Genomic DNA, 13,364 nt, shown 5'->3' on the forward strand with positions numbered 1-13,364 from the left:
GGCGGATCGTTAATGTGCATTCGCACATGATGTTCCGACCCGAGCTCATCTACATTTTTGACTAAATTGTCAACCAAATAAAGAGATAACAAAAATAGATGTTTGAGTTTTAAAAAATCGTTACACAATCTATCTACTAACTGAATTACCTAATGCCATGCCTCATTACAGCATCAACATGATCTGACATTAAAGAGACTAAGAGACAAAAAAGATTTGCACCAACAAAAATTTCACAGCAAGAACTGAATATCTAAAATTAAAAACACCTAGTAACAACATCAAAATGCAGTCAGACAAAACCTTAACTACACAAGTTTACTTATTCCTAACTAAATAAATAATCCTCGATAAATTACTAAAAGGTCATTACAAAACCAAAAGGACCTGTCTTTGGTCAGACTATGCCATTGAAACAAACTAAAGAGAAACTCAAAATGTTTGTCAAAAACATTTCAAAATGTTTATCATAAACTTTAAGACTATTCGCTGTAAACTGACTGCTTCGGATAACATCATTCAATGAATCCTCAATTAGAAGCCTATGAGACCTGTGACCATTTTACGGCTACCTAAAGAACAAAAACAGCAAATTCAAGAAAAAATTGAGCGAGAAAAGTGTCGAAGGCATTAAAAAATGAACTTTTCACTAGAAACTCTTCTGTTTTAAGTTAATTTGTCAAGATGGGATTTCCTTCTTTTATCAATATAGTTTCAAAAAATCATCATATATGATTAAATACATTAGAAGCACGAAATTTTCGAGAAAACACGTATTATCAACGCCATTAAATTCATTAGCATTCAACGGAAGCCAGTAAATACGATAAATTATAAGTTTGTTTGCCAATTGTTTTTCATCTATAAGACCATACAACAAGTTATTGATTATTAAAACAACGACAGAGACAGGCAAAACCCAAAAATTCAGTAGGAAAGTGACAGAAGAAAATGTCGAAGCAATCCAAATCATAAGCTCTTCGCTGAAAACTTTATATATGATCCGTTGAACTTCTTCCCTAAACCAATGGGGACAATCAGCAGAAGGATGATGTGATAAGATTTCAAAACGATCCACAAATAAAACAAAGTACCCGAAAATAAAGAAAAATATGAAATCTCGTGGCATTGAAGTTTTAAAACTAATAGGCAGAAGATAAAACCGCTAGCAAGATTAATTTTGGCTGCAGTAGAACGGAAATGGATTCTTTTAGTACTGACTTTGACCAACATTTCACGAAAAAAATTTAGGATTGGTTAATGTTCAAAAAATTTTCGAAAAATTATTTTTAAACTCTTGACAGCCATTAAACTCAAAATCTTTCAACAGAACTCAATAACTACGCTCAGATGTAAGCCGATCGGAGGACAAAGATGTTTGCTATACATAGATAACAAACAAGACATCACATAAGGTCTTATGTTTGTAAGCAAAAACAAACAGGCAAAAACCAAAATTCAGTAGAAAAGTGCGAGAAGAAAGTGTCGAAGACAATTAAACCAGTAGCTTTTCTCCGAAAACTTTCTCTGTGATCCACCGAACGTCCTCTCTGAGCCAATGGAATTGCAATTATATTTGGATAATATGTATAATAATTGGATAATGTCATAAGACTTCAAAAGTAACCAATAATACAAAAATATCCAAAAAAAATTTTAAAAAATTTGAAATCTTGTGTCATTGAAGTCATATAACCAAAAGTTAGAAGATTAAACAGCTAACCAGATTAGTTTTAGTTGAAGTAGAAAGCAAGTGCGTCCTGTTAATACTGACACTGACTAACAGTCCTCGCGAAAGTGTTTAGATTTGTTAGTGTCCAAAAAAATTTTCGAAAAATTATTCTTAAATTAAAAGCCATGAAATTCAATAGCTTTCAGCGGAAGTCAATAAATACGCTCACAGAAGCTCCGATGGTAGTATACTTATGTTTGTCATGCATCGGTAATCATTAAGACATCACAATAAGTCCTATGACCATTAAAACAACAACAAAAAATGCGAAAACCAAAAATTCAAACACATTTCATAAAATTTTTATCTGTAATCCACTTAACGTCTTCCTTCAGCCAATGTGAGCTGTCAATATTTGGATAATGTGATAAGATTTAAAAAGTAACCAATAATACGAAAATATCCAAATTTTTTTTTTTTTTGAAATCATGTGTCATTGAAGTCATATAACCAATAGTTAGAAGATAAAACCGATAACCAGATTAAATTTGGTTGCAGTAGAAAAGAAAAGTGTCCTGTTAATACTGAAATTGATTAACAGTTCACGAAATTTGGTTGCAGTACGAAGGAAGAGGGCGCTGTCACCGCTGGACTGACTTAAAAATCACAATAATAAGTTTATGATAATTTAATGTTCAAAATAAACTCGAAAATTTTTTTTAAGTCTTAGCAGCCCTTAGTTGTCCCCTCAAAGCACTAGATATGTTCACTTAATGCTCATTATGGAACATATTACACAGTTACTCAATCAATCCATGCCATAGGACTTAGTAAAATTTCAAAAAGAAATTCAGAATTTCATTTAAAATTACGAAAATTCAGAATCAAAGCCAAAAAAACATGAGCAATTTTTTGAAAAGGATGTCTTCTGTTCATTAGGTTTCATTTGACTGTAAAGGAGGTTTGTCATTAATAGAAGCTCGATATAAGAAGTGACTTGTCTCTAGGTGACTTAAGAAAAGCAAAAAAAGAGAAAAGTTTTTTTAAAAAAAGAGCTCTCAAATAGAGTTCGATTTTTTTTATAGTAAACTGAAATATGAGTTCAGAAGTAGTCTTTTTTATGGCCTTTAGTCTACTAGGAACACAAAATCGGACCATTTTTTTGCGTGAAATTTAATTTTGAATTACTATTTTTTTAAAGAAATGTCTTAACTTGGAGAAAAATTACACTAAAAGTGAACAAATGTCACCTGTTCAGACAAAATTTCAATCCTCGATAACTCCTCAAAAAAACGAAATTCAGAAATCCTTTCTATTTTTGAGTTCTACGCTGAACCAGATTTTTAAGGATACCACTCACATTTCTCCACGACGAATATATCGATAGGCCAAAATTGACTGAACAAAAAAAAACCCATTTGAGTATATAGTTCCTCCCCCCACAAGTGGGGTCGGAACAATAATTGTGCAGTTAATCCCACGGAAACTTAGAAAATGTCATGCATTAACAAGCATAGTGTGAGTCACTTTTCTATATTATAAAGTGCCGTAAAAAAAGGTTGCAACATTTGGACGTGAACAAAGTTGAATTGAATGAATTCTCCTGAAGTGTATTTCCAATTAAACTTTGACAAATTTTCTCATTAAATTTAGCATTTTTTAAGTATCAGATTCCATTTTTCGAACCAATTTTTATTGCTATAAACTACTGTTATGTTGAATCAACGTACTGTGTTGTTCTCTAAAGTCTATTGAGTTTATCTCTAAGGTCTTCGCAACTGTTGATCGTGTACAGTATTTTTATTGTGAACAGAATTGGGGTTCTATGACTCAACTTAACTTCTCTGCTCATTAAGAACAGGAAAAACATTAGAAAAAAAAACCGAGAAAAACTCAACAAAATGATATTTTTCAGTCCGAAAAAAGACATGAAATCAATTTAATTTTTGAAATGCAATACCGCTGGATCTACGCGAATTTTAAGTCCTATGACCATTAAAACAACAACAAAAAATGCGAAAACCAAAAATTCAACCACTTTTCATAAAATTTTTATCTGTAATCCACTTAACGTCTTCCTTCAGCCAATGTGAGCTGTCAATATTTGGATAATGTGATAAGATTTAAAAAGTAACCAATAATACGAAAATATCCAATTTTTTTTTTGAAATCATGTGGCATTGAAGTCATATAACCAATAGTTAGAAGAAAAAACCGATAACCAGATTAAATTTGGTTGCAGTAGAAAAGAAAAGTGTCCTGTTAATACTGAAATTGATTAACAATTCACGAAATTTGGTTGCAGTACGAAGGAAGAGCGCGCTGTCAACCCTGGACTGACTTAAAAATCACAATAATAAGTTTATGATAATTTAATGTTCAAAATAAACTCGAAAATTTTTTTTAAGTCTTAGCAGCCCTTAGTTGTCCCCTCAAAGCACTAGATATGTTCACTTAATGCTCATTATGGAACATATTGCACAGTTAGTCAATCAATCCATGCCATAGGACTTAGTTAAATTTCAAAAATAAATTCAGAATTTCGTTTAAAGTTACGAAAACTCAGAATCAAAGCCAAAAAAACATGAGCAATTTTTTGAAAAGGATGTCTTCTGTTCATTAGGTTTCATTTGACTGTAAAGGAGGTTTGTCATTAATAGAAGCTCGATATAAGAAGTGACTTGTCTCTAGGTGACTTAAGAAAAGCAAAAAAAGAGAAAAGTTTTATTAAAAAAGAGCTTTCAAATAGAGTTCAATTTTTTTATAGTAAACTGAAATATGAGTTCAGAAGTAGTCTTTTTTATGGCCTTTAGTCTACTAGGAACAGAAAATCGGACCATTTTTTGGCGTGAAATTTAATTTTGAAATACTAATTTTTTAAAGAAATGTCTTAGATTGGAGAAAAATTACACTAAAAGTGAACAAATGTCACCTGTTCACACAAAACTTCAATCCTCGATAACTCCTCAAAAAAACGAAATTCAAAAATCCTTTCTATTTTTGAGTTCTACGCTGAACCAGCTTTTTAAGGATACCACTCACATTTCTCCACGACAAATCTATCGATAGGCCAAAATTGACTGAACAAAAAAAAACCCATTTGAGTATATAGTTCCTCCCCCCACAAGTGGGGTCGGAACAATAATTGTGCAGTTAATCCCACGGAAACTTAGAAAATGTCATGCATTAACAAGCATAGTGTGAGACACTTTTCTATATTATAAAGTGCCGTAAAAAAAGGTTGCAACAATTGGACGTGAACAAAGTTGAATTGAATGAATTCTCCTGAAGTGTATTTCCAATTAAATTTTGACAAATTTTCTCATTAAATTTAGCATTTTTTAAGTATCAGATTCCATTTCCCGAACCAATTTTTATTGCTATAAACTACTGTTATGTTGAATCAACGTACTGTGTTGTTCTCTAAAGTCTATTGAGTTTATCTCTAAGGTCTTCGCAACTGTTGATCGTGTACAGTATTTTTATTGTGAACAGAATTGGGGTTCTATGACTCAACTTAACTTCTATACTCATTAAGAACAGGAAAAACATTAGAAAAAATACCCGAGAAAAACTCAACAAAATGATATTTTTCAGTCCGAAAAAATACATGAAATCAATTTAATTTTTGAAATGCAATACCGCTGGATCTACGCTAATTTTATAAAAAAAAACTTCTGGGTGTTTAAGAAAATCCTTTATGTCATCAAAAAAACGCTCGTGATCCAATTTAGCATTTTGGTTGAACCTTATATTTTACTTCAGGACTTCACAAATTTTGATTGGAAACCAGTGTTAAAATGATTTATCGTTTCGCAAATTTTGCATGCATAAATTCAAGAATCAAAACAATTTATGGAATTCACCACTACAACCTGTATGCACGCGTAATTATATGCAATAATCTAAAATTAATTTTGTTTTCGATAAGCTCTTATAACTGCGCTTGACGTTTTTTGAAGCCAATTATTTTAATGGTTATTTTCCTTGGTGAATGTTTTTCCCATCGTAAGATGTTTTTGCGTACTAAATATGTTTGCAAGCTAAACGTACAAGATTTTTTTATTTGTTCAATTTGGAAAACAAGCGTTTGTTACACTGGCTTCATATAATTACCTTATTTTTTCTGTGAAAGTATTTCAATTCGTTACTAAATTAACGACTCACCTCGTTACAAATTAAAGGGTTAAAGGGATTAAAGAAAAGACTCAAAGTTCATAAAATTACCGAATTCTCATGTTTTTTTGTGTTTTTAAGTTTTTTTAATGATCTTTTTCTCAGGTTTCTATAAACACTATGCCGTCACTCTATAGAATTGCACACGAGATAACTCCTTGCACAATGTTCATCAGATACGTTGTCTTATCAGATCTGACAGATCATAAGTTCACTTTGCTATAGTTAATATCGTGTAAGATTTTTATCTTATACAACCTTATCAGACCTACATGACAAAACCTCTTACTATTGGTCTTATCGGATTCTTAGGTTAAAAGTGGTTTTTCTACATAAGGACCTCAAGCCAGACTTTCCTCATCCCACAATCTTGTTAATCACATGACTGTTGATAAAAACGAGACGTTTCGTAACTTTCAACTCCAATTTTTCCTCATAATCATATTCAGTCGAAATTTTACGTGTCGAAATCATACCAAAAGGTGTAATATTGGATAAATAAGTAGGAGATTATTTTGGATTTTTTCCTCAAAACCGATCATATCTCTTTGGGGTGGACTTCCGAAAGTTGTCCTGATAACCCCCGCTTCTCATGTAATATTAAGCCCGTAAACATTTAACTCACTATATTCTTATAGGGCCTTTTGAGGAAATTTCGACACGCCAATTGTTGAGCCAATTTCGTTGGCCAAATATTTGATTGTTTGCAAGATTAAATCCGATAGCCGTCTTCGAAAAGCACTGCTGCTAGCTGATGATAGGCTCCAATCTCGACGGCCAATTTTTGGGTCGGTAATGAGGACTCATCAAACGGTCAGCCTGAAAATGGTGACGTCATTAGAAGCAGTTCCCCCCCCCCCACCCCCACCCCCCCCCCCCCCCACTTCATGCATAGTGAGCGCGAGTAATTTGCAGCCCCCAAGCGCAAATACTACTTACATATGTATTTGCTACAAAGCACAGGGATTTTATTACTGGGAACCTAAAACGTACAAGGAGGTCATGTAAAATTGAAATCGGGGTTTTATGTAAGTTGTGGACAAGAGAAATGAAGTATTTTCTGCTCTTTCTAAATTAGCTTAATTAATTTTGCCTTAAAAACGACGTTAAGCGTAAAAAAAAGACTGAACTTAATGGCTAAAGTTGAAACTTTAATGGGTGGCGTGAACGTTAACGCTTAAATATCTCTTAATCTATGAATTTACGGACCTTCGATATCTGTACTTTATTAGATCAACATCACAACAAGATTGCAAAACTGTGTTAAAAAATAACGACCCAATTGTATCTTCAATATTGAGTTTGTTATGCACCAAAGACATTCGATGTTTCAAGAAACTGAAATATGAGCAGCGAATCAGAAATGTCGAGAAAGCCACTTTTAGTCCCCTAATTATCTCCTGCACTGGAGGAGCAGGGCCATCTGCCTCAGGAGTCATGAAACGCATCGCAGGGAAGCTGAGCGAGAAAAGGAGGACTCCTACGCTGACATCATCACATACATAAGAACAAAGATACGCTTCACTCTATTGCGAAGCTCAATCATACGCATCCGCGGATCCCGCAGGCTCACGCAACGCGCAACCGTCGATGCATCGACTAGAACCATAGTTATAAATGAGGAGGGGAGATTGTTACTCTAGAAGTGCAGTGATTCTTACCTATAGGGCATTTCTTTGATTCAATCAAGCTCTTCGAGTGTATTTATCAAATTTCCTACATGCTGTTCTATATAATTCGCATTCGATGCTAAATCGATGTTGACTCTTGTCAGAATTTATAAAAGTATATAAGAGTTGGTTGCCGCCCCCGAGTTGACTGGCTAACTATAAGGTAAGGAACATTCTTTTAATTGACTTTTATATATATATATATATATATATATATATATATATATATATAGCTAGGAGATGACTATGTCCCCTGTTTTGACGTTACTAATTGCTGTCTCGGAATCAGGCTTCATATGGCCATGCATAGTTGTTCGCAGTTTCTGTAGTTATTGTCAAGTAAAACACCACAAGTAAGTGCCATGTGCCAATTAAGTTTGTATCCTACGACAGATTTTCCTTTAAAAATTTGTTTTATAAAGTTTAATCATCTGTTTCATAGCGCATGGAAATTATGACCTCGTTACTCACTGTACCACAATTGAATACAATGTATAAAAATTTTTCTTTTTTGAAAACTGGTAGTTCCACGACACCATAGATTTATTGGGTCTTTTCCTTTTGTGCCCTCAGCTTAGTGGGTGCATATTATTTGCACCTCCAGACACACGTGCCATATTTTTACATAATGATTTACCATGTAATGACACGTGCTCTGTAATTGGGGACATAACGTATGGGGGGTACAAACGGCAAAGATCCGTTTTATTAATGAATTTTCTTGCCTGTACTTCTTCCTCTTTTCAGGCTACAAAGACAATTATTTATCTGACAGATCACACGGGCTTATGTAATTAAGAAATTCGCTGCGGAAAAATTCACTGACAAGAAATAATACGATATTGGCTCAATAAAAAAGTACGGGAGATGAACAAAGCTAATCAGGGGAATCAGCGAAGTTATTGATACAGGGCTTCTCATTTCTTAACCCTCCAATGCCATTTTCATTGGCAGTGATTATGACCTGAACCCCTTTCACGTATGGCGAGTGGAAACTTTTAAATAACTTGACTGCGTAACGTAAGGTTTAAAGTACAAACCGAAGTAACTTTGTTAGTTGGGATTCCTGGGTGGGTTGTGGCATGTGCCAGTGAAGGGTGTCCCAGAATCATAACTGGAGACCTGGCAAATCCTCGTTCCAGTTCTGTGATTCTTCTTAGCAGTTCTTCTTTCTCTCTGCCCCATAACCTACTGTTATCTTCCAGCTGAAAGGTAGAAACTAAAATTGGAGCAGAAATTTTGTGATCAAAAGAAAACGGGAGAAAACTTGATCTCCACCTCCCAATCATACTCATCCGAATTCACAAATTGTTTTATAATATTAATTGGAGCATATTATTCAGAAATTTTTCCGTATTGGGAAAATAAAAAGCATTATCATAAATCTTTTGGGAATTTTTAGGAGACGAAGAGTTCTAATAAAACTCGCGAAAAACTTTGATTTCCTTTATGTAGTTGATCATGCCAGCAGCAATTGTAAAATATTTTACTTTTTTTCGTTTTTGGAAATCTCATATGACTGATGACAGTTGCAGATACAATATACTCTCATGCACAAAAATGAAGCAAATACAAGTTAATGATTATATAATTGAGACAAACCAGAAGCTACGTATACAAAAGCCAATTTTTTATGGACTTGTCTAACTACGACTCCTACTCACATTTCAACTCCTTGTTTGGCTAAATTATTCATACCGCTTTCTGAAGAGCCATGTATTTGAGGTCTCTCTCTTCCAAATCTCCCTCTAGATTCCGTAGTCTGGCCAGTTCCAGAGGGGTGACCCCCAGGTCATTCTCATTCGCAATCTACGACACACACACATACATGCACATGCATACACACACACGAGAGTATATAGAAAGAAAGAAAGAAAGAATTAACTTCGTTGTTGAATAATAAACAAGCAACGTGGACAAATAACGAGATCAGAGCGATCTTCTTTTTCAATTTGCCCAATAAATTACTGACAACAATGACTTGATAAACCTTCGTTCAATAAATGCAAAATATAGCACAAATTAACAAATTATTCAGATAGGACATCAATTCAAGAAACTAGAGTAGCACATTTTCAACATTGTTGTTCGCTTCAGTTAAAAACGAATCTAATTAGCTCGTAGTTTGACACCAGATATGAGTTTTTCAATTTATGACAGAAATTTGTCACTTCAGCTTGGCTACCATTCTCTAAATTAGCGGGAATTATCTGCATTATCTTTAATTTGTTATATAGTTTAGCGCCTCTAAAACGTATTGAATTGCGCTCCAACTTTTTTTTACAAAATGGTTCCTTTAGCAATTTAAGAATCCCACTTCTGGTTTTCCGGTCGTTCGATTTAAATTGAAACAAATTATTGCAGAATTATTGCTGGTGTAGACCATTGATTGATTTCAGAACAAATTTAATTAATTCGTATATGTGTAACTAGTAGATAGTCAACAACGAGTGCCTCATAAAAATATCGTCGCAGTGATCGCCTTTTTTTCTAAAATATATTACTTTTAAAATTTTTTTCTGCAATAGGTAGATCGGTAGAAGCGCTGAGTAGGTACAGCAACCATAAACCAAGGCACCATATTGAATTATTGGTGTCACATTCAAATTGTAGTAAGAAATTAGTTGATTCCGAGGAACATAATGTCTGAGTTTTGCTAGTATACCACATTGTTTACTTAGCTTACTTTGCACATGATCTATATGATCCCGAAAGGAGAACTTATTATCTATTTTTACCCCAAGATATTTACAGTAATGCTCAACTTTGAAATCAGTTTTGTTCAATTGGAAACTAAGATTTTCCGGGCCTTTTTTCAAGTTAAGTTGAATTGTTTTACTAAGATTAAGGACAAGCTTGTTACTCTCAAGCCAGAAGTTTATGCTATCTAAATCTGACTTTATGTTTTCAACAGAGCACCCAACTGCTTCTATGTTAGTGTCGTCAGCAAAAAGTAAAACTTCAACATTTTTACAGACTAAAAGAAGGTCGTTTATATATATTAAAAACAGAAGAGGGCCCAAAATCGATCCTTGAGGAACACCGTTTTTGATTTCGCACCAATCAGAAGAAGTACCATTAATTACAACTTGCTGCATTCTATTAGTCAGATAAGAGTTAAACCAGTTCCAGCAGTTGCCTCTAATTCCATATCTCTCTAGTTTTTCCAAAAGAAATGTATGATTGATAGTATCAAACGCCTTTTTTAAATCCAAAAAGAAACTAACTATGGTCGAATGTTGTTGTCTCATGCGAACAATTTCGGTTAGCTCAACTAGTGCATTAATTGTACTATGTTTAGATCTAAAACCAAACTGCTTCTTATAAAATAAAGAGAATTTATCAAAATATTGGTACACGCGATTGTACATAGCTCTTTCAAAAATTTTACTGAAAACTACAAGAAGTGAAATTGGTCTATAATTATATTGGTCAGGTTTAGACCCCTCTTTGTGCAGTGGAAGAACTCTTGCTCGAGCCAGTTCTTTAGGAAAAATATCTTTTGTCAAATGAAAAATTTATCAGAAACACTAGGTAGGGGTTAATGACATCTGAAGATAATTTGATTAGTATGTTACTTATATCATCAACACCTGAGGATGACTTATTGTCAAGATTAGTTAAGATATTCCCCACCTCTCTCGCAGTAGTTTTGTAAAGATACATGGAGCATTGGTGTCCAGGAAAAGAAGGTTGGAAACTTTTATTTAGGTGCCTACAGACTTGATGTCCGATTGATGCAAAAAAATTGTTGAACTCGTTTGCATTATTTTTATCCGAAGGCTCATTCTGATAACAGCTGCTTAGGATTGGAAAATTCTGTGATTTATATGATTTGCCTTTAAGCTCATTGAGTAGTTTGAAAGTCTGTCTAGAGTTTCCTAAACATTTTTTGAAAGAATTTAGATAGAATTGTTTCTTGCGCAATTTCAATTGCTTTTCCAGCCTTATTCTACACTCTTTAAGTTTCTTCAGCAGGTCATTGTTATTTTTGTTTTCTTTATATTTAAAATAAGCATGGTTTCTTTTTTGACCTAAATTTTTTAACCTATTATCAAACCACTTCGGAACTTTTTGTTTATTATCGACACTTTTTAAAGGAGCAAAGTCTTCTGTCACTTTAAGAAACAGTTGGTTAAATGTGGAAAAAGCGTTGCAAGGATCGACACTTTTGTAAATAATGTCACTGTTTTTGTTGAGATGTGCTTCCAATGCCATTTTATAACGGCTCACAGCATCCTGATTTTTTACAAAGCTGGTATCTGGGAACATTAAATCTTTTTTATTTATATCTTCACTTGTTCGCCATGTCAGAATAATGGGATTATGATCAGTAAAATTTTGATGTTCTAGGACTTCTTCAGAAACATGCTTACCCAAATTTTGATAAATGAAATGGTCTAAGCAAGAACTGTACTCATTAGTTGAACGTGTTGGTTCGGGAGAGGAAATACAGAAACCATTTGCTGTAATGCTGTTCAAGTAATTTCTGCTCAGCAAATTATTTTTCATAGTATCCAAATTCATATCACCACAAATAATGACTGACCTGTTGTTCGAACTTAGATTTTCTAACAACTTATCCATCATATTGACAAATTCAACTTTGTTCGAGCGTGGTGGGTTATATACAACTATAGTTTTAAACGTTTGATTATTTTTGCAAATGTCTACACAAAGAGCTTCCTGAAAGTCGATCTTGCTTTCCGTTGTAATATTGCAAAAATTGTTACATTGCAACATGACTCCACCCCCTTTAGAATCCGTATTCATGGCTACAAAACCATTGTATCCAGTAACAAGATAGTTGGAAACTTCATCTGTTTCAGAAAACCAGGTTTCAGTTAAACAAATTACATCAAGTTGTTCATCCAGACTATAAATAAAAGCTTCTAGGTTTAAAAAAACTTTTTTAAGAGATCTAACATTTACATTGAGGATAATCATAGTTTTTGTGTTGCTTTTATGTATAGAAGCTTCAGTATTGGGGACGAAAAAAAGATCTTTGTCCGGAACTTCTGTCCCGAAATCTGAAATTTTGTCAATTTGAGGGCATCGCTGAAACATGTTGGCTTTGCTGTTTGTCATGTGACAAATTTGGCTGACGTGCTGTAATTGAGATCAATTCCACCTTCGTACAAACCATGAATTTTGTAGGCTAAACTGTCGTATTTCCACTCATAAAATAAAGTGACCATACTGAATTAATTCTATCATCTGCCTTCATCAAGTTGATAAAATTAACTTCCGCTTTACTCAAGTCTTCAAATACTTTGACGTTTTTGTAAAATTCTGATTGCGCCAAGTTTCTTTTCTTTTTCATGAAATCAAGTTTTGTTACCCTGCGCACAAATTTAGCTATAATGGGTTTTCTTTCGGAATTTGACGGCAGACGGTGCGCAATTGAGATGTCCTCCTCCTTCAAATTCATACCGATGTCCGCTGCAACATCAACAACTAACTTCGATTTCTGTTGGTAATTTTTTTTACCATCAGTAGAACATGGAGATAACCCAAGCACTTTGATATTATCTCTTCTGTTATACGTTTCCAAGAGCTCAGATTCAGACAGAGTTTTTAGTTTAGATTTGGTAGCTTCCAAGTTGACTTTGCCATCGAGTTCATTTCTTAGATCACTTATTTTGGCATCGACAATCTCGCTGATAGTATTGCGCAGTTCGGTCCTAATCGTTTCAAGTATACACGGAACTAAGTTATCAATTGATCTTTTAATGCTTGATTCTACTGTCTTCTCTAAATTCACATCTGGATGTGCCTCTTCCACCGGACTAAGAACAGCACAGCTTCTTTTAACACTTTTTGCGACGGGAGTATCGAAGTCTTTA

The 13,364-nt window shown here is 33.9% G+C and overlaps 1 protein-coding gene across 2 annotated transcripts in view; it reads right to left on the reverse strand.

The window, feature by feature from the left end:
• Positions 1 to 6,449: 6,449 nt before the first annotated feature.
• The window catches only part of LOC142350260 (coiled-coil domain-containing protein 33-like), a 31,783-nt gene continuing 24,868 nt past the window's right edge, over positions 6,450 to 13,364 (reverse strand). Inside the window, exons 8-10 of one of the 2 annotated variants that reach the window (XM_075402039.1) lie at positions 9,217 to 9,327; positions 8,559 to 8,723; positions 6,454 to 6,667 (exon numbers count right to left, since the gene is read on the reverse strand). In XM_075402039.1, the coding sequence (XP_075258154.1) occupies positions 6,596 to 6,667; positions 8,559 to 8,723; positions 9,217 to 9,327 (348 nt within the window). In that variant the 3' untranslated portion in view covers positions 6,454 to 6,595. Of the gene's footprint in view, positions 6,668 to 8,558; positions 8,724 to 9,216; positions 9,328 to 13,364 lie in introns of both variants that reach the window. The other variant, XM_075402038.1, reaches the window with a different exon arrangement.

The sequence above is a fragment of the Convolutriloba macropyga genome, chromosome 12 (assembly GCF_964194025.1).
Source record: "Convolutriloba macropyga chromosome 12, txConMacr16.3, whole genome shotgun sequence".
NCBI lineage: Eukaryota > Metazoa > Xenacoelomorpha > Acoela > Convolutidae > Convolutriloba > Convolutriloba macropyga.